Below are 22,354 nucleotides of genomic sequence, written 5' to 3' on the forward strand. Positions count from 1 at the left end.
AGCTTGATGCAGATGATACTGTTTTAAGTGATACCATTCACTGAGTTGTCTTTAGGAAAACCTTTAGACGTGTATTTCCAAGTTTGTGCTTTTAGATAACTTGAAAGATTTAAAAGTCAATAAACTGAAGATCAAGATGTTGTTTTTCTACTAACTCTACATGTATATTGAGGGATTCGGTTTATGTACTAGAATTTTATTGTTGCTAAAGGGTATCTGGCTCCTTTTTTAACATCTAGGAATTTAAATTCATGGAACAGTCTCGCTCCCCATCAGTTTCACCTAGTAAACAGCCAGTCTCAACTTCTTCAAAAACAGTGACCTTGTTTGAGCAGTACTGTAGTGGTGGGAATCCATTTGAAATTCAGGCCAACCACAAAGATGAAGAAACAGAAGATGTCTTAGCTTCTAATGGGGTATGTGGTGTATGTGAAACATAAGTGAGTTTTTTTTATTTAAAACTGTTCTACTCAATGAGCAAGGCAATTTACTACATTTACGTATCCATTTACTACCACCCTGCCTGCCTGTATACTTAATGTACCTATGATATTACATTTATAGATGATGACTTTACAGTATGCTTTGTTGACCTTGTCCTCTTGAATAGTAAATTTTCCCTTTATGTTTGCTTTATGTTCTTATTACATGATGTTCTTATCAGGTTGCTAATCAAGTAGTAGTGTAATTTCTTCACTGAATATTTACGTGATATATTATGTGAATATTATGTGATATATTGTGAGATGACGGAATAGATATCATCTACCCTTTTTCTCAACACCCTTTATGGGTCACTGATTCATTTTGTTCCATGTCCCTTTATCTAAGAGAAAGTGGTAATGTCTTGCTTAGTTGCCTGGCAGGGATATTTTTTGAGATTTAGAAGTACAATATTTTAACAACACTTTGAGGACCTCAAAAACAATATTAACTAGACGTAGTGTGAGTTAGTGGAAAGGATTTGAAGGCAAATAATGAATATCGTCTTTATTATTTATCAGCTGCGTGGCCCTTGGCAAATTATTTTAACTTTGTGACCCTCAGTTTCTCCATATTTACAGAGAGGAATGCTTGCTTCACAGTTGCCTGCATGGTGTTTTCACAGTATTTTACTTGACTTAATATTTTGTTTGATGGTTTCTTCTGAACTTCATAATTTCCATAATGACCCAATATGATTTTTATTTTTGATTTGATGAAGCTAAAGTGAAAACCATTCAGATGTGACAAAATATGTTGAAGGATTTGTCTTTATATTTTATGTTAGTTTTAGAATTTATTTTTCATTTGGTGAAGATAAAATTCATTAAGTTTAAATTGTTTCATAGTAAGCCATATTTAAAATTTGATTCAGTGATTCTTTGTGACATTTTGCCTCTGTGAAGTTGGCTTAACCGAGAGGAATTTAAAGTCATTCCAATTATTTTGGAATATATCTCTCTATAAAAGTGATTCATTAATTAAAACTTAGATAGCATTTGATTCTCATTATTTGCAGCAGTGTGTTCTATAAAGTTGCTGTGAATACTGAATTAGCAAATACTGAACCATTACTCCCAGAGCAAATATAGGATTAGGTTCCTGTGAGCCTCGGGTTACGACATGTTTATCAGCCCATCAGTACATAATCTGAATTCATAGCCAACAACGCTGTAACTCTTGCCTAAATGAAGCTTATCAGACACACATATTTTGTTTCTCAGGCACATCACAGCCTTCTTGTACTTAGAAACACTAGACAGCACTTCAACGCAACACTTGCAGTGGCATTCTAAACAGTTAAATCACCAACAAAAAGCACAAAAATACAAAGCACTTGGCACTAAATAGGTCAAGAAAAGGAAACTTGTTTATAATATGAGAGCCTAAGCAAGAAGGCAGAGCATGCCTTGTTTGTATTCAGCTGGGAACATGCATGTTGGATGACTCAAAGTTTTCACTGTTCTGCACGTTTATGACTGACTCCAAAAATATCAGAAGTATTGACTTTAGGGTTACAAATAAATTTCAGTGAGTAGGCAAATTTGCAAACATTGAATCCTCAAATAATGAGTATCTATGATACGGTGTGGTCACAAACCTCTGTTGTTGTAATCAGGACATCCTAGTTCATATAGAATACCTTTCTGCATAGCATCAGGATCACATTGTGTATAAGTATAAAGGAGTACCTGTAAGGCTTGTTTGCAGTTATTAATGTGTGATCTGATCTTTTCAGGTGCAACTTGTGTCCTTGAGAATCAGGGTCCACATTTAAATACGACCTTTCATAGTGCTTTTTATTAACAGACTCTCAAAAAATAGTTGTTGAATTAGGGGGCTAAATTCTTTCCATGTTGTTATCATACTGGTTTCCTCAACTGTCATGTGGAGATAAAACTTCCTCATAGAAGTGTCTGTATGATTAAATGAGATAATTCATGAAAGCACTTAGCATAATACTTGGTTAAAAACTCAGTGTTAGCTATTACTTAATGATATTGTTAGCCATTTAATCGTATTAATCTATGACATTAATAGATGATGATGATGATGATGAAAGTGCTGTCACTGCTTCCTTTACTGTGTGCATGAATTCCACTGTCTTTCCCATGCTGGCATTGGGCCATGGTGCCATAAAGATGATGAAAATGTTAGGAAGACACCCTTTGTCTCAAGAGTAAATCCACCATTTTTGTCCTCATTCTCAGCAAGTCCCTGTGTTCTAAGCTTAATTTTCTAAGCTGCCCTCGGAATTAAATTTTAGAGTGAATTAGAACATCAGCATGTGTGTTGCATGTGTTTATTAAGCTGAAGTAATACTTCCAGAATGCCAGAATTGGATACTGAACCTTTTTTTAATGAGTTTTATTAGCAAATTGGAAATAAGTATGGTGAAACTTCTGAGAGACTTTAAGAAAAAAAAATGCGAATGTATACTCTTTAGGCCTAGTGGAATGTTTGTTAGGTTTTGGTTTATGGCGATTTGATTTTGTTGCACATTTTCAAGCTTTTATAGGTGTAATATTTTTCTTTTGTGCTGATTGAGATAGAATGATGAAGACAATGGAAGAATAATTAGATTCTTGGTGACAACATTAAAGCTAAATTAAGAATTTTCTTGTATTTAGCTGTTTCTTATAAAATTGAGTACTTTCACTGTGTTGAGACACCCCACGAAAAGAGGCCCTTTATACTCATTTTTTAATACCCTGTGTTTTCTTCAGTATGAATCTGATGAACAAGAAAAGAGTGCCTATCAAGAGTATGACAGTGACAGTGATGTTCCTGAGGAACTCAAACGAGACTATGTGGATGAGCAGACAGGAGATGTTCCTGTGAAAAGGTGATTGTTCTTAAATTGTGTGGTATTTAGCATTTTATCTTGTGCTCTTAACATATAGGATTTCCTTTAAGGTTAAGAAGAAACAAAAATTATTTTTTTTGGTACTTATAATGTCACCTGACAGAAGTTAGTATGTTTTAAAAAATGATTCCTGGAAGGCTAAAAATGTGTTGTTCCTCTTAACATTTCATAACTGAATTTCAGGAAAACTAAAATAGTTATATGAAAAGTTCTGCCTAGCAAAACCTTTGCTGGTATCTCACAGATCAGTTCATCTAACTGTGAACTGGATTGTTAATGTGTCAAAAAAGAAATTGATTTAGCCATTTAAAAACTTTTAAGTGGCTAGTGTTAATGTAGCTTTCCTTTGAGTTATACAGTTTGACGTTGCTTTTTGTAGCAAGATTGTAGTTCTTTTTTATGGTATCACAAAGTTAGTGATTTGTTTAAATCTGTTAAAATTACTTTATTATCTTGTTGAAAATATTGGGCATAATCAAAGAGATTAGTTTTTGCAGAGGAAAAAGCCTTTAGATTTATAAAATCAATCCTGCCTTTGGTGGCCATTTATGCTTTACATAGATAAATAAAAATCCTCAAGGAGAAAATGGTCATTTGTTTTGTATGTGGAGTTCTTGCTTCAATCTTATAAACACAGAAAGTCGCCACTTATTTCCCCTATGTCATTTTTGTTCACTATTTGAACCTTCTATCAAGGTGTCCTATTAGTGGTTGAGTTTTGTTTTATAATAAACTGACCTCTTCAAAACTATGATAATTATAAGAGAATTTTTTCTTACCTTTTGCCAGTTAAATGGGCCTGATTCTGGAATGTTGAAATGACTTGATTTCATGACTATCATACATTTAGTGACTATAGATATACTTTTTGCTTAATGATAGATTTCTTAATGATAGATTCTTAATGATAAGTATACTCTTATCATTTAACCCTAAGCTACCTATTTAATACTGTTTAACTTGAAATCTCGACTGAAATAATTCTGTTTTCAAAAGTGAGCAATTCACGTAGTTGTAGCTATTTTAATTGAAAAAAATTTGTTCTATTGGTTTTTGCATACGTATGATATTAAGTGTCAGTATGATCTACTGTGAACTGAATAGAACTATTTTGTTGGAATTCTTTATTAGATATGTTTTGGGCATATTTTGGCCAAAAGGAAAGGTCTATTTGAATTGAAATGTACAAGTAAGATAGTGTCTGCCAGTACATGTGTATATACCTCCATTTTTGGTAGGGTTACTAGAGCCCCCTAAACTTTTTACCCTTAAGAAGTTTGAATTGAACAAATTAGTAACTGAAGCCAATAAATTAATAGATATTATCAGTTCTAACTTGTGTCTCTTGAATTGACCAATTTTTCTTGTATTTTACCACTACCATTCTAGTTTATGCCAAAGTTATCTCTGTGCCAGATTATTAAATCAACTCCTTTACCTTGGATTCTTGTCTCTAGGCTTGCCCCATTCCAAACAACTCTTAGATCTAAATTTAGGGGTTTTTTTTTCATAGTTACAAATTTAATCATGCTGTTTTTCTGCTTAGCTTTTAGTGACTCACCACTGTGTTCAAGATAAGGTTCATATCCCTCAGGTTTGATTGCTTTCAGGGATATCTGGCCTTTACTTGCCTCCTTTCTTGTCACTTTTCCCTCTGTTCACTTCTACATGCGAACGTGGTGAACTCCTTGTACTTTTCTGAGCGCACTCTGTTCTCTCTTATCTCTGACCCTATTTTATGCCGGCCCTTTTTTCTGTGCTGACCATATAGCTTTTACTTTTCTTTTGAACCTTATGCTGCCCCGTAACCCCAAATACTGCCATCAATATTCTGTACTTAATTCAGGTTCTTAGGAGGGTATTTTTTCATAAGTTTCTGAAATCAAGAAACAGTACATTTGCACCTAGATGTATTATTATCCTGGAAAATCAGTTTTTAAAAGAGAAGTAGCTTTTTTAGTGGTTGATAATGTTTTATAATCGAAGAAATGCATTATGGTACTTTATTTTTTTGCTTATTTCCCTTATGGATTGTAAATTTTATAAGAAGTTAATTTCTATATCTTTACCTAATGCATAGTAAGATTTTCATTAAATAATTAGTTAATAAAGGCTAGGGACTAATCTGACTAACTTATTGGTTTATTACTTGACAACTCTAGCAACTCTGTTTTGTTTTTCCATATCAAGTGTTTCTCGGGAAACTCTAAAAAGCAGGAAGAAATCAGATTACAGTCTAAATAAAGTGAATGCACCTATCTTAACAAATACAACATTGAATGTCATAAGACTTGTTGGTAAGTAGCTACACCTTTAAAAAAAATTATAACAGTTAAATTAGTTTGTTACCGAATGACTTTTACTTGTGGTTTTTATTGTCTGGTATACTCCAGTGCTCTATGCAATGAGGGATTTAAGGTTATCATATGTCAATGCTTCTCATTTTAAATGTTCCAAATACTATAATACTAATAGTAATGCCAGTTTTTCTTTTTCAGTTACCTGTTTATTAAGTCTTTCTTTGTATCTTACAATTTTTCTAAAATATTTCAGTTAATTGAAATGTGATGAAAAATTCTCTAGGTAGGTTAGAGGTACATGTAAGATAAGTTAGTACCAGTTTCACATTTATACAATATTTTTGTACTTAGTTGTTTCATAGGTCTTTACCATCTTCTGGCAGGCAGAGTGAATAGTGACTTTCTGGCATTTTCAGACACAAGGGATTTACAAGCTAAATGTTCAGATTATAGGAAATGTTGTTCTTGTAACAGATAAGACCTTTATTGATGATTTTGTAGAAGGCAAACAATATGAAGAAATGATATTTTAAATATTCAGGTTTTAGGATGATGTGGATTTTTTTAAAATCAGTATTTCAACATCTTGTATGCTTTTAGCCTTTGTATCTCACAAATAAGTCTATGTATTTGACAAATAAGTTATAGAGATGTCTTCTCCTATTAAACTTCATTGTTCCAAGCAGGAATTTTAGTGGTTTTCCATAAAAATCTCTATATTCTATCTATGGAGATGGTATTTACCTATTGCCTAGTTTGATTAACCTTAGCTCTGTTGAAATAGTCTGTGTTCTTTAAGATAATTCTTAAATTTAATTAATGAATAGGATAAAATGTACAGAATGCTTTTTAGGAGTCACGGTTTCTCTAGAAAGAGCAAAAAATATTACTGAATTGAGAAGAAAAGAAAGGTATACATTTTCATGATGCTCAGAAAAAAGGATAGATTCTAAAAAGCTATTCTGTGGCTAATTATTGCCAGGGAGCTAAGCTTTTCTCCTTCTTCCAAGAGAACTGACTGAACATAGTGTCAGAAATAACTCTCCAGAATTTGTAGAATCAGAATTGGGAGAGTGCTGAGTGGTCATTGGTGTAAGTTGCCATGAAGTCGGTTGTCTTTCTGTAATGTCTCTCATACATGGTAGGCGTCTAGCTTCTGTTTCATGACTCCCAGTCATTGGAAAGACAGTGGTTTGCAAGACTACTCATTCTATCATTAGACTGATCTCATTAGTAGAAGTCTCTTCCCTAAGGTAAACCAAAACCTGTCTCTCTGTGATTCTAGCTTTTGGTTTGTCCTTTTGGTCTAAGAGTTATGCCCTTAGAAGCAAGAAGAATAAGTTCGTGCGTTTTTTTCTTCTATTTCTTCTATTCTTCTATTTCCTCTATCTTCTATTTTTATTTCTTCTATCTTCTATTTCTTCTAATTCTTCTATTCTTCCATGTGATCACTTTTCAGATATGTGGTGGTAGTTATCCTGCTTCCTTTTCTCATACCGACCACCCCACAATCCATTTTTCAGGCTCCATGGGCTCAGTTCCTTTATCTTGTCCTCACTGATAGAAATTCAGACCTTTCAGAATCATTGTCATCCTCCTTAGCCTTCTAGACTCAGCAGTTTTCAATGTCTGAACACATTACTTGAGATGTAGTCAGCTTTTGCTAGATTATGTTGAAGTAACAAGCAACTGTTGGTGCATCAAGACATTCAACCACAAAGTTTTATTTTTCACTCGTGATACGCATTGTCTCCTGTTTATATGCAGCTCTGCTCCGTGTGTCTCTTCATTCTAAGATGTAGGTTGAAAGAATAGTACCAACCAATCTGGAACATGGGGAGAAGAGCAAAAGCAAACTATGTTATGACTCCTGAAGCTTCTGCTTCCATGTGTCACCCTTGACTTCCTCTGACATGTCATGGCCAAAGCAAGTCAGGCTTGGCAAAGGGAGGGGAGAAGTATGCTTCTGCCGCAGGAAGCACTGCAAGTCAAGGGAAGTGGGCAGGGCTGTATATTGCTCTTACAGGGAATTGGGAAAAATAATATAATCAAACACATCTAAGCAGTTGTTTATATTTTTTACCTTACCTAGTTCAAAAGGGGCTGGAGGTAGTCATGTTGCTGTTTACGCTGAAGGCATATTTTCATTATAATCAAATACAATAAAATACAAGGCTAAGACAAAGTTGAAGAGTGGGCACATCATGCTTTATCATATCATATTTAATGCAGACACCAAATACAATGCTTAACTTCTTGGTAGGCATAAGGGAATTGAAGAAACAATATATTCCACTATCCTCATTATCTGAGAAAAAGATACAGGCCTTTATAGTAATGGTAGAAATATGCTCCTGGTGCTGAGTTCAGATGTTAGTAACAACAAATTTTTGTATAAGGATTACTGATCAACAGAGTGGGCCTTGCTTTTGAACAGTGGGTTTGTAGGAACTGAGAAAAGCCACATTCAAGACCCTTTAAAGTAAAGTATGGCACAGTCCTGAATAAAGCCTTACTCTGTGAAGAGAATTTGACTATTGCAATTTCAGCTTTCTCCACTACCATATCTTTTACTGGACTTGCAATTAGGAAACAATGCCGAGTATGACAATTTAACTTTTATATCTTCTCATTTAGGACTGGGATTAGGTGCTGCCATTATCACCCCAGTTGGGATCCCCAGTAGACTTTTATGCCTATCATTTTCTCTCTCCCTGGGATGTTTTTATCTTCAGTTTTTAGATATATACAAAACAGAACTTTAAGGAAGCCACTGTCTCAGAGGCCTCTGACTAGCAAATGCACTATTCCATCTGCTGTTGTTATTGCATAGAAGTGCCTGAAGATTATAAACTGGCAGAGGTCATGCCTCTTCCTACAAAGGGAGAAGTACGGTTGTGTAAATAAGACAGATTAATTTTTGGTGCTTGAGAAGATGAAGTAACTAATTATTGAGTATTTGGGAAACCATATTAGAACATTAAAGGCATATTTAAAATGTCCTTTTCAAGTAGTATTTACTTGGCAGATAATTAGCAGAGCGTAAACAAAAGAGTGTTAATGGGGCTTCCTTACCCCAGGTGGTAACTAAATTTATTAGAAAGGCTCAGGGAGGCTTTGCACTAGTGGAGAGGACTGATCAGAACAGTTGCTTGTATTATATAAAGAGAAAATTCTGTCATCCTGATGGTTTCTTGCAGACAGTGAAAGAGAAATTTTAGGAAATGTGTCTCATCAGTGAAATAGCCTTGGTATTCACGGTTCTCTCTCCTGGAAGCAGCTTGTGAGCAGGTGTGATAGGTCTGAGGAGCAGGAGCTAGATTACTGAAGTCCATGCTTGTAAGAACTGCCGACAACAACAAAATTACCAGTTTAGTAGCTAGAAAAAATATACCCTAGCACCCTAGCACATGCATCAGTATTTAAAATGAAACTAGGATATGTGCATCTAAGGGATATTTAGGTATAATGTGCCTGAGATGCAGCTTATGTGGTGGAGAGAACACAGGCATGGGAGACAAGAGATCCACTCCTTCATTAGGACATTCTTTTCATTGGGGGAAGGTCAAATACTAGATGACAGACTGCTGAAGTTTCTCAGCAGTTTAGTTTGCTGGCATACTCTTTATCATTGAGCATTTTAAATTGAAAGGTGATGCATAAAAATGGTTAAAAATTAAAATACCCCAAGGTATAAGCAGAGCCCCTGAGCTGCAAGTCTCCTTCCTCAGACAAAACGACTCAGTTTCTCCTATTTTCTTCTGGAAATATTAGTGTTAGTACAAATATACTTAATATGTATATCTCCTCTCTCCTATTTTTTTGTTGTTGTTGTTTTGTTTCGAAAATTGGATTACACTATTTATACTGTTTTTTATCTGGATTTTTTACTTAAAATATCTTAAGGTTACACTTAAAATATCTTAATGTATTACCTATCTTAGTATGTGTGGATTTCATTCTTTTTTCCTATTGTATAGATGTAATATTATAAGTGCCACAATTTATACATCTTCTACTTTTCAACATATAGGTTAAGTCATTTCATACTACAAACTGCCACAGCAAGTATCCTTGAAGAAATATCTTTGTGTATATACAGATAGAGCTATAGAACAATACTTCCTCTAGCTGGATCAAAGAGTATATACATTTCCAGTTTTGATGGACATTCTCAATTTACCAATGAGGTTACTAACGAGCTTACTAAAAGAGTTCTGTTAAATTACTCATTCATCAGCAGTATTTGAGGGTAGCTCTTTCTTAGTCTCAGCAACACTGTGTATCCTCCAGCTTTGGGTACTTGCTAGTCTGATAGGTTAAAAATGGCATCTCATTCAAAAATGTATTTAATTATGAGTGAATTGAAGCATCTTTTCATATGCTTAAAAGACATTTCTATTTACTTGCGAACTACTTATTCATATCCACTGCTCATTTTTATATAATAAGGAAATTATAGGTTTTAATTTCAACATTAAGGAAATCAGTTCTTTTTTTGCCATGTATATTGCATTCATTAGTTTTAGTCCACCAGATTTTTTTTTTTTTTTTTGAGTCACTACTTTGTTTCTGGCTAGCTGTTGGAGTTACAGTCATGAAGAAACCATAGTCTTTGTACTTTGTACTTTGTACTTAAGGAGTTCAACAAGGGAAATACAAAATAAAAAAATTTACAGTGTGTTGTTATAAGCATAAATAAACAGAAAAGAGGCAAGAGAAAGAATGATGATTAATTTTCCTTTTTGGGTAGGAAGTGAAAGGACTGACTCACTATGGGGGCTGACACCCTAATTGAGTTTGAAAGATGAATAGGTTCTCATAGATGAAGAAGTTGGTAAAGGCATTTTGGACAGAAAGAACATGTGCAAGACATGGTGTATTCAGAGACTCCAGTTGTCTAGTTTGCTGGAATGTAAGAAACATGACAGGGCCTGGAGGCAGAAGCAGAGGAGATGTGACGAGAAAGATGGGCAAGAACAGGATATGAGAAGGCCTCAAAGACTGTCCTATGCAGCTTGGACATAAGCTCCTTAAGGGATTTCTAACAGGGGAGAGACCCCAGCAGATTTGCTGTTTTTAAAAAAAGTGTAAATAAGGGATTGACTTTGGCTAAGGGGAAACTGGAGAAGGTCAAAGACTGGATGGCAGACTGTTGAAGTCTCCCAGGCAAGGGATGATGAGGACATAAGCCTGGATATGGATGGCAGTGGCCATTGTAATATAGAGAAGAAGATGGATTAGAGAGATTTTAGAAATACAACAGACAGAATTGGTGAATCAGTGATGAGCGATCACTCAAATTTTAGGTTTGTGTGATTAACCAGTTATAATGCCAGAAATGAAAAAGGGAAGATGAGAGGAAGACCAAGTTTGCCAAGCTGATGGTAGGGTAGACTTTGGACATATAGAGGTACCTCTGGGACATTTAAGTAGAAATAGTCTATAGGTAGTTACATAGATGAATGTGGAGGTCAGGAGAAAAAACATGATCAGGATACATAATTTGAGTCATTGTTTTAAAATGACTAGGAAGGACTAGGACTTCTGTCTGATTTTCTATGAACTCAAAAGGTTAGTGGATGAGTTTATCTTGGCAGAGGCTCTTAACAATTTGAGTTCATAGAGAACCAGACAGAAGCTCTACTATCCTTCCTACCCACTTAGTACACACAAAAACATGCAACACAAGATAGCTGAGTGGAAACCTAGGAAACAGCAGTGGATATGGATACACTGGAAGGGCAAACAGCAAGATCAGTCAGTGAAGAAGGTCATGAATCAACAGCAGAAAGGCAGGAGGAAAATTAGGAGGTGAAGCAGAGGTCTTGAAAACCAAGGCATGAGGGCCTGTCAAGAAGAAAGAAGGACTGTGCTTTATTGCTTTATTCATCTTTTATGGTGATCTAGCCTTTGATTTTTAAATTTTGGCATGCATCAGTATCACCTAGAGGGCTTGTTAAAACACAGATTGCTGGCCAGGTTTGGTGGCTCATACCTGTAATCCCAGCACTTTGGGAGGCCAAGACAGATGGATCACTTAAGGTCAGGAGTTCAAGAGCAGCCTGGCCAACATAGCAAAACCTTGTCTCTACTAAAAAATACAAAAGTTAGCCAGATGTGGTGGGGCACTCCTGTAATCCCAGCTACTTGGGAGGCTGAGGCATGAGAACCCAGGAGGCAGAGGTTGCAGCAAGCCAAAGTTGCAGCAAGCCAAAGTTGCAGCAAGCTGAGATCGCACCACTGCATTCCAGCCTGGGTGACAGGGCAAGACTCTGTCTCAAATAAACAAACAAAACACAGATTGCTGTCCCCCACTCCCAGAGTATCTGATTCAGTAGGTCTAGGGTATAACCTGAAAATGGGCACCTTTAACAAGTTTCCAGGTAATGTTGATGCAGCTTGTCTAGGGACCACGCTTTGAGAACCATTGGTTCCTTTCTGTTATTTTCCTAATTGAAATGTAAAACAATGTGTATTTAACAGGAAAATTCTTGATTACATAACAGATAATTAAAATAGTAGCTTCTTTTGTTTTTTTTGAATAAGTTGTTTTTAAAGTATCCTTGTTTCGGATACTTGGATAAAGTTATAGAGTTCATTGAAGTCATAAGTGCAGTCTTACAGAAGTATCACAATACTTTCTTATGTGTTTTGAAATTTTAAAACCATGTTTTATGATTATCGTTTAAGAAAAAAAATATTTTCATATGCAATGTTTAAGGAAAAAAAGTTTGTCATTCACTTTAAACTACATTCTAGTATTTCTGTTTATAATCATATAATAATGATATAATTATTATATAATACATACTATATGTTATCTATATACTAATAGGATAATACTATGAAATAACATATATTTAGATATTATTTACATGAATTTATATTTTTAACATTTAAAAATATTTTCTGAGTTGCTAGCTTTATGTACAGCCTGATCTTTTGAGAGGATAATCCTAAAAGCACCATCCCTCAGTACGTGTCACAAGAAAACAACATTGGAGATTTGGGGGGCTGAGATATAATATTTAAAAAATAAACCTGGTAGCCAGGCACTTAGATAATGGACTTGTTGATTTTTTACTCTGGTCTTCACTTCATTATTCAGTACCTTTTTCTGAATTGCCCAAGCTGAACCAACTTTCCTTTACGCCTCTTTTATAGCTTTTCCAGTTTGTCTTATGTGCTATTATGGCTTTATATGCCATTTATATTCATTGATGGTTTCTCAAATTAGTGTACTGAAATAAGAATAATGAATATTCTTCCAACTCAGAATCTATTCCTGCTTGTGTCCCATCAGATTATAAACCCCTATAGAAGAGAGCCTTAAATCATTTTTGTAGCATCTATATGTGGCACCTGGCCAAGTGCTTTTTACTTTTGTAGGAACCCAATAGATGTTGGACTGACAAACCTTAATTTTTAAAAATCTTCAATATAGGAGAAACTCATTTTCTCTCTTGTCATATCCACAATGGAAAAAATTTCTCCCCCATGTTTCCAGCATTTTTATGGAACTCCTACACTCTTTTACAAATGACACTGTACAAACAAACAACATCGGTTCTCTTTTCTAGGAGTTTCAATTTAAAATAATTTCTTTGAAAATGTGTAAGTTTAATAGAGTAAAATAAAATATATTTAAGAAAATATTTATTTTTATAAGCTTATTCATATATAGCAAAAGTAGAAAAGCAAGAGGAAAAATGATACACACAAGGTACTGCCCATTCCCCTGAATCCTAGCCTTGTGAAATCTTGGGTCAGAGGCCAAGAACATTTCTTTATCACTGTATCATTCAAGAGCTCAATATCCACAAGGTGCAAAGAACATATCTTTCTCATTCCTTTTTTTGGAAGATGCCAATATCCTATTCCTTTTCCTCTGAATATATAATCAGATATAGTCACAGAAAAAAAACACAGTAAATTAAACTTCTGCATTTACAAACTTGCTAATGTATTTGAAGCGTTCAAGTGTGGGAACCACACTTCTCTCTGTGTCTCCCACTGATGAATTGGCTAAGGCAGGCCCACTGTTCGTTCTCTTGTTTCTAGTTCTTGTCCATGCTGCTACTTGGTTTCTTTGCCAGTCCCTCTGTGTATCTCTTCCCTATGGTCTAGTTATTCCCCAGAAAAGGCTGATGAGAAGTAAATGTTTGAATTCGTGTCAGTCTGAAAATGTCTTTTTTTTTTCTCTTTCACTTGAATGACAATTTAGCTATGAATAGACTTGTAGATTAAAAATTATTTTCTTCAGAACTGGAACTTCTAGCATTCTATTCTGTTGCAGATGAATTTCTCTCTCTTTGAAAACTTTTAATATTTGTTTCCTTGATCCAGAATTTTATGTTGATGTGTCTAGCTATGATTTCATTTTCAATGTGTTTGATAGTATGTGGACTCTTTTGATCTGAAGGCTCCTGTGTTCCTCAACTATTACTGACACTAGTATTTCTTTGATAATTTCCACCTCTGTATTTTCTCTGTTCTCTCTTTTTAAAACAATTTCCTCCATTACTCAAATTGGTCCTTTATATCTATTTTCTCAAATGTTTCCCACAGTATTGTCTTTTGCTGTACCTTTTAGGAGACTTAATTTAACTTTTTATTTTAAATATTATATTTTTACTTTTAAGAAGTCTTTTATATTCTCTTTTTTGGATAATCTTTTATTACTGAGAAATATAATTATTATATTTCTTTTTAGCTTGAATTATTCTGTTTCTTTTGGGATCAACTTTTCATTTTCACACTCTGAGTTTTCTTTGTGTGCCTGGTGATTTTTGATTAGCTATTTAGATTTAAAATAGAAGGCTTACAAGCCATTGTGGGTTTCTTGTGAGTAATTAGAACTATGTTCGAGCTGGCGCTTTCTCTTCAGTAGAAATTCGGACTCGGAACTTTGTGTGAAATATAGGAAAGGGCTTGGGTAGATTTACTGGCAGTCTTTATGGGGACTGATTCTCTCAATCCCAGAATAAGGTAGAAGCCTTAGCTTTTCAATTTTTTATTTTTTTTAAGTTCGTTTGCCCCTCGTCTTTTTTTTTTCAGTTTATCATTTCTTTTTTTCTTTTTCTTTTTTTTTTTAGACGGAGTCTCACTCTGTTGCCTAGGCTGGAGTACAGTGGCGCATCTCCACTCACTGCAAGCTCCGCCTCCCGGGTTCAAGCCATTCTCCTGCCTCAGCCTCCCGCGTAGCTGGGACTACAGGCGCCTGCCACCATGCCCGGCTAATTTTTTGTATTTTTTTTTTTTTTAGTAGAGACGGGGTTTCACCGTGTTAGCGAGGATGGTCTCTATCTCCTGACCTCGTGATCCGCCCGCCTCGGCCTCCCAAAGTGCTGGGATTACAGGCATGAACCACCGCTCCCAGCTTATCATTTCTTTTAGAGAGGAACCTTAAGGGTTTCTATTTTGTTTTATGGGTAAATTCTAGCAGCCTACACCTCTAACTGCTGGAGAGGAGAGGGGAATGGTGGTGGTGGGGAATGCAGACTGTTACAGTTTGTCCCATATGTGAACCTGTAGCTTGATCGTTTTTCAGCCCCGTTTCTGACTCCTGCAGTTCCAGCTTGATTCTAAGTAGTTACTGTCCTAGTAAATAGCTTCCACCTCCTTTTTGGCCCTCTTATGGTTTTATCGGCTTATGTTTTTCCATCAACGTGTTCCCATCTACTGTCTGTCATCTAGAACAGACGTTTTGAGATGTCAAATGTTTTGAGCTGCTGGCTGCTTGTTTTTGTAAATAAAGTTTTATTGGCACACCCATGCTCATTTGTTTGCATATTGTCTGTCTGTAGCTGCTTTTGTGCTACAGTGGCATAGTTGAGCAGTTGAAACAGAAGACAGCAGAGCAGAATTGTTGCCACAGAGACTGTGCTGTATGCAAAGCCTAAACTATCTACTCTTGGGTCCTTTACAGGAAAAGTTTGCCAACCTCTGGTCTAGAAATGTTTTGACATTTTTCATTTTCTTGTGCTCAAACCTACCAGCCTCACCTTCTCACCCTCTTCTCTTCATAGATACGGAATTAATTCATTGTAATGTTCTCTTTTAATTCAGTAAGATCTGAGGAGGCATATAAGCCTCCTCAAGCCTCCAAACGTCTGCTGTCTGCCTGTTCTGTCCTCTTGAACTGGAAAGACAGAGTCCTCATTCTTATACTCTGTAATATACTGATGATCTGCTTATTGATTATTGTCTTCCATGTATGACTTTTAAGGTGCAACAGCCGGGACTCTGTGTAATTCCTTGTTCCTTAATACAAGGCCAAGTATATAGTAAGCCTTCAAAACGTGTTTGTTGAATGAATAAATTAATATCCTTATGTTTGAATTTTCTTTTCAAGGTGGTGAGGAACAGCTATTTTTTTCTTCTGAATACACATTTAAAATCGCCTTTACCTATTAATAATCCATTTTTATATCCTTTTTCAAGATTAGTTATATAAACAATGGTTAATCTTTTCGGGAATGGAGAGGACCTCGTGTTCTAGATGCATGCCAGCCTACTTATTTGCATTCTACCTCATTCTACTTATTCATCTTTGTTTTTTTTTTTTTTAACTGAGTAATGTAATATATTATTTTTTCTTCACAGTGTTGCATTATTTTATATGTTAACAAGTAGTAGCTTAAGTAACCGTATGTTTTGTAGCTGAGGAAATACCTGCATAATGATCCAGAGTGTTTTAGGAGCAGTATATTTCAATTATTTTTCAAATGTGATTTTTCAAAAAAAGTCTGTGTGAAATAATTGCAAAAGATGATTGTGAAACAGAAGAATTTTAAAATAGGAATAAGAATAAAATCTGAGTTGAGTAGTTTTTACTGTGTTTTGATGTATATTTGTATTTGTGTTTCTCTTCTTGACCATCTATTATTTAAAATCATTTCTCACATAAATTAAGAAAGACGTACTGAGTTCTTAAATGGTTTTGATAGTAGACATTTCCTTTGGAGTACATTTGTCATTTCTTGTACTGCAGTAAATGTGTTTTGAGTCATGATGTCTTTAATAGTACCAATTTAAAATTATAGCAGTTAAGATGAAGTAGAGCCAGCACCTGAATTATTGGCTTATTTGGAAATTAAGCAAATGGCCTGTTTTAAGATCTTCTGCAGAAGAAAGTATAGAGCATTTTTTAATAGATATGCTTCTTTTCCTATTATTTCCCATAAAAAAGAAACAGAACTGGGGACTTGCAGTTATTTGTTATTTGATTCTTCCCATCTCACTTGAACCCTTCCAATGCATTAGCAAGTTTGTAAATGCAGAAGTTTAATTCATTGTGTTTTTTGTTTTTCTGTGAGTATATCTGATTATATATTTAGAGGAAAAGGAATGGGATATTGGCATCTTCCAAAAGAAGGAATGAGAAAGATATGTTCTTTGTACCCTGTGGATATTGAGCTCTTGAATGATATAGTGATAAAGAAATGTTCTTGGCCTCTGACCCAAGATTTCACAGGGCTAGGATTCAGGGCAATGGGCAGTATCTTGCATGTATCATTTTTCTTCTTGCTTTTCTACTTTTGCTATATATGTATAAGCTTATGAAAAATAAATATTTTCTTAAATATATTTTATTTTACTCTATTAAACTTACACATTTTCAAAGACATTATTTTAAATGGAAACTCCTAGAAAAGAGAACCAATGTTGTTTGTTTGTACAGTGTCAGTTGTAGAAGAGTGTAGGAGTTCCATACAAATTTGGGAAACAGTAAAATGTAGTAAGAGGAAAATATCATTGTATTATTTATATTAGTACTCTCCAATATAACTTTCCAAGATGATAGAACTGTTCATAATCTGTGCTGTCCCATGCAATAGCCATTAGCCACATGAAACTACTGAGTACTTGAGACATGGCTACTGTGAAGGAGTGCAATGTTTCATTATATTTAAATATTTTAGTATAGTAATTTTATTGTCTTTTTATAATTATAGACTAACAGATTTTAATTTTGTTCTGCTTAATTTTTTATTCTTTTTTCTTTTCAGGAAAATATATGCAGATGATGAACATTCTTAAGCCAATTGCCTTTGATGTTATTCATTTCATGTCTCAACTATTTGATTATTACTTGTATGCAATATATACCTTTTTTGGTCGGAATGATTCAGTAAGTCCACCTTTAGAGGGAAAAAAATCTTTCTTTTAAAATTTATTTTATAAATGTCAAAGTTTTTCATTCTCTCTATAGAAGATACACAAATAACATTATTTTGGGGATTATGCATCAAAAACCAAATTATTGATATCAGCCTTCTGTCAGCCTTATTGCCTTACTTTTATATTAATTTTAAGCTTTGGTATGATAAACACATTCAAATTTTTGGCAGAAAAAGTGCAACATCTGTTTCTAACCTTGACATATTTGGGCAATGAAAAATATACAGGTTGCTTTATTTAAATCTGGCTCCCTGTAAAATACAAAACAGTAAATGAGACATTTTAAATGCGGGTTAACAACCTTAGCAGTCACTAGTATATTTAAAAGATAATGATGTATAAGAATGCTTGTGATTTTTGTACATTGATTTTGTATCCTGAGACTTTGCTGACGTTGCTTATCAGCTTAAGGATATTTTGGGCTGAGACAATGGGGTTTTCTAGATATACAATCATGTCATCTGCAAACAGGGACAATTTGACTTGCTCTTTTCCTAATTGAATACCCTTTATTTCCTTCTCCTGCCTAATTGCCCTGGCCAGAACTTCCAACACTATGTTGAATAGGAGTGGTGAGAGAGGGCATCCCTATCTTGTGCCAGTTTTCAAAGGGAATGCTTCCAGTTTTTGCCCATTCAGTATGATATTGGCTGTGGGTTTGTCATAGATAGCTCTTATTATTTTGAGATACATCCCGTGAATACCTAATTTATTGAGAGTTTTTAGCATGAAGAGTTGTTGAATTTTGTCAAAGGCCTTTTCTGCATCTATTGAGATAATCGTGGTTTTTGTCTTTGGTTCTGTTTATATGCTGGATTACATTTATTGATTTGCGTATATTGAACCAGCCTTGCAAAATCACAAGCATTCTTATACACCAATAACAGTCAAACAGAGAGCCAAATCATGAGTGAACTCCCATTCACAATTGCTTCAAAGAGAATAAAATACCTAGGAATCCAACTTACAAGGGACGTGAAGGACCTCTTCAAGGAGAACTACAAACCACTGCTCAATGAAATAAAAGAGGATACAAAGAAATGGAAAAACATTCCATGCTCATGGGTAGGAAGAATCAATATCGTGGAAATGGCCATACTTCCCAAGGTGTAATTTATAGATTCAATGCCATCCCCATCAAGCTGCCAATGACTTTCTTCACAGAATTGGAAAAACAACTTTAAAGTTCATATGGAACCAAAAAAGAGCCCGCATTGCCAAGTCAATCCTAAGCCAAAAGAACAAAGCTGGAGGCATCACACTACCTGACTTCAAACTATACTACAAAGCTACAGTAACCAAAACAGCATGGTACTGGTACCAAAACAGAGATATAGATCAATGGAACAGAACAGAGCCCACAGAAAAAACGCCGCATATCTACAACTATCTGATCTTTCTTTGACAAACCTGAGAAAAACAAGCAATGGGGAAAGGATTCCCTATTTAATAAATGGTGCTGGGAAAACTGGCTAGCCATATGTAGAAAGCTGAAACTGGATCCCTTCCTTACACCTTGTATATACAAAAATTAATTCAAGATGGATTAAAGACTTAAATGTTAGACCTAAAACCATAAAAACCCTAGAAGAAAACCTAGGCATTACCATTCAGGACATAGGCATGGGCAAGGACTTCATGTCTAAAACACCAAAAGCAATGGCAACAAAAGCCAAAGTTGACAAATGGGATCTAATTAAACTAAAGAGCTTCTGCACAGCAAAAGAAACTACCATCAGAGTGAACAGGCAACCTACAAAATGGGAGAAAATTTTCGCAACCTACTCATCTGACAAAGGGCTAATATCCAGAATCTACAATGAACTCAAACAAGTTTGCAAGAAAAAAACAACCCCATCAAAAAGTGGGCAAAGGACATGAACAGACACTTCTCAAAAGAAGACATTTATGCAACCAAAAAACACATGAAAAAATGCTCACCATCACTGGCCATCAGAGAAATGCAAATCAAAACCACAATGAGATACCATCTCACACCAGTTAGGATGGCAATCATTAAAAAGTCAGGAAACAACAGGTGCTGGAGAGGATGTGGAGAAATAGGAACACTTTTACACTGTTGGTGGGACTGTAAACTAGTTCAACCCTTGTGGAAGTCAGTGTGGTGATTCCTCAGGGATCTAGAACTAGAAATACCATTTGACCCAGCCATCCCATTACTGGGTATATACCCAAAGGACTATAAATCATGCTGCTATAAAGACACATGCACACGTATGTTTATTGCGGCACTATTCACAATGGCAAAGACTTGGAACCAAGCCAAATGTCCAACAATGATAGACTGGATCAAGAAAATGTGGCACATATACACCATAGAATACTATGCAGCCATAAAAAATGATGAGTTCATGTCCTTTGTAGGGACATGGATGAAATTGGAAATCATTCTCAGTAAACTATTGCAAGGACAAAAAACCAAACACCGCATATTCTCACTCATAGGTGGGAATTGAACAATGAGAACACATGGACACAGGAAGGGGAACATCACACTCTGGGGACTGTTGTGGGGTGGGGGGAGGGGGGAGGGATAGCATTAGGAGATATACCTAATGCTAAATGACGAGTTAATGGGTGCAGCACACCAGCATGGCACATGTATACATATGTAACTAACCTGCACATTATGCACATGTACCCTAAAACTTAAAGTATAATAATAATAAAATAAAAAAATAAAATAATACAGTATTGAAACCCAGAAAAAAAAATAAAAAATAATGAAAAATATTTATTAAAATAATTGAAAATCTGAACTGAGCCATCTACCTGCCATAGAATTAATGTTTTTCTGCACCTCCTTTCTGTGTTTCCAAAGCTCTTATTGAGTATATCTTTTTCTGCTACTCACAGAAAATAACACAATATTAGGCAGGTAACTAATTTGATACTTTAAAATTAATTATGTGGTTTGCATAGATGTTTGACAGTTTTCTGTGTAAAAACATTCCATTGAGTCCTATGAATATAATACTACTTATGTTTCATATCTTTTTAAAAATGTAAATTTCAATGTATAACTACATTCATTATATAAATATTTATATCCTTGCTGTGATCACAAGTATGTCAAAGACATAATCATTTTATATAGGACCTGAATTTCCTGGGTTAATTCTGAAAAATATTACTTAGAAAGAATGCTAATATGACCAGTGACAAAATGTTGCTACAGAATTTATATACTATAACGTATGTATTAATTCATCACCCTGAATTTGGAAACTCACTAAATAAATATTGAGGAAGACATTGTAGAGTTTTAGCTAATTGTCAGAATGTTTTAGTCTTGTAGGTGAGCCTTACTTTGTCTTTTGGGCCATGCCTCTAGACCAGTCCTAAGAAATTTCACAATAGTGGAAACGTTCTATATTAGCAATGTCTGGTATGGTAACCACTAGCCACACATGGCTGTTGAACACTTGAAATATGTATGACTAATGACTTAGGAACTGTATTCTTAATTGTATCCAATTTTAGTTAATTTAATCTTTAAATATAAATAGCCACATGTGACTACTATCATATGGGACAGAACAGTTCCAGACCACATTATTGATAAGATGTGTTAAAATAAGATCTTTCTGAAACTTTTGGGAACCAAATGGTTTTGGGCATGATTTCCCAGCTCATTATATACTGACACAGAATTTTTTCAGAATGGCATTTACTAGTACCCCAGAAATTTAGCAAAGCATAGTTAGGTACTTATTGTAAAATATATTGCATATTTGATTTAAGGTTTGTTATGAACACACTAATCTGATATTTTATATTTAAACCATTTTCAATTCTGTAAGACTCAGTAAGAGCTATTTAATTATACTGAAACAAAGAAAATCTATAAATAAATAGCACAAATAAGCACATGCATGTGTATAATACTGAAGTGGTAGTTTTTAATTTCCGAAGAGAATAAGCTTTTCAGGCCCATTAGAAATCACAGAATTTTTCATACTCATAAAAATAAATAAATACTCCAAATTTACCCCATTAGCTGTTGAATGTTTGTTAGTGGTACCGGGGAGGGGGAATCAGGTAATGTGTAGAATGGGAAGAACAGGTAATGTGGTGGTATCTGCTTTTCTGTCAGAGGAAAGGGACTTGTGTGAGAGAATTTAGATGGATGCTTCTTGTGGAAAAATAAGTATCTTTTTCTCAGGGGTTCTGGCTTCTAGAAATCATTGGTTGAGGACACAGTATATACATTAGTTCAAAGGATTACTCCTATTAATACTATTCCCTCCAGAAACTCCTGCTATTCACTGAACTGGTTATAACCTACTACCTCATGCTCTATTTTATATCTGATCCATTGGATTCTATTATAATAATGCTACTCATAGTATTGCTTTATCTTGCCTTGTCCCCAGCTTTCCATTGTTCACCTCTTAAATTATGTTTTCTTTGGTCTTTCTGGTTCACATTTTTCTGTGAAGACCATTCTGTAACTTACTTACAACAGTAGTAAACACATAGCAGACACTCATGGCAT

The 22,354-nt window shown here is 34.9% G+C and overlaps 1 protein-coding gene across 2 annotated transcripts in view; it reads left to right on the forward strand.

Annotated features, from left to right (window-relative positions):
- The window catches only part of VPS50 (VPS50 subunit of EARP/GARPII complex), a 128,050-nt gene that overhangs the window by 74,970 nt on the left and 30,726 nt on the right, over positions 1-22,354 (forward strand). For both annotated transcript variants that reach the window (XM_003809726.5, XM_034964460.3), the window contains 4 exons: positions 240-416; positions 3,210-3,328; positions 5,540-5,646; positions 17,664-17,785. In XM_003809726.5, coding sequence (XP_003809774.1) covers positions 240-416; positions 3,210-3,328; positions 5,540-5,646; positions 17,664-17,785 — 525 coding nt within the window. The remainder of the gene's footprint in view (positions 1-239; positions 417-3,209; positions 3,329-5,539; positions 5,647-17,663; positions 17,786-22,354) is intronic.

Source organism: Pan paniscus, chromosome 6, assembly GCF_029289425.2.
Source record: "Pan paniscus chromosome 6, NHGRI_mPanPan1-v2.0_pri, whole genome shotgun sequence".
Classification (NCBI taxonomy): domain Eukaryota; kingdom Metazoa; phylum Chordata; class Mammalia; order Primates; family Hominidae; genus Pan; species Pan paniscus.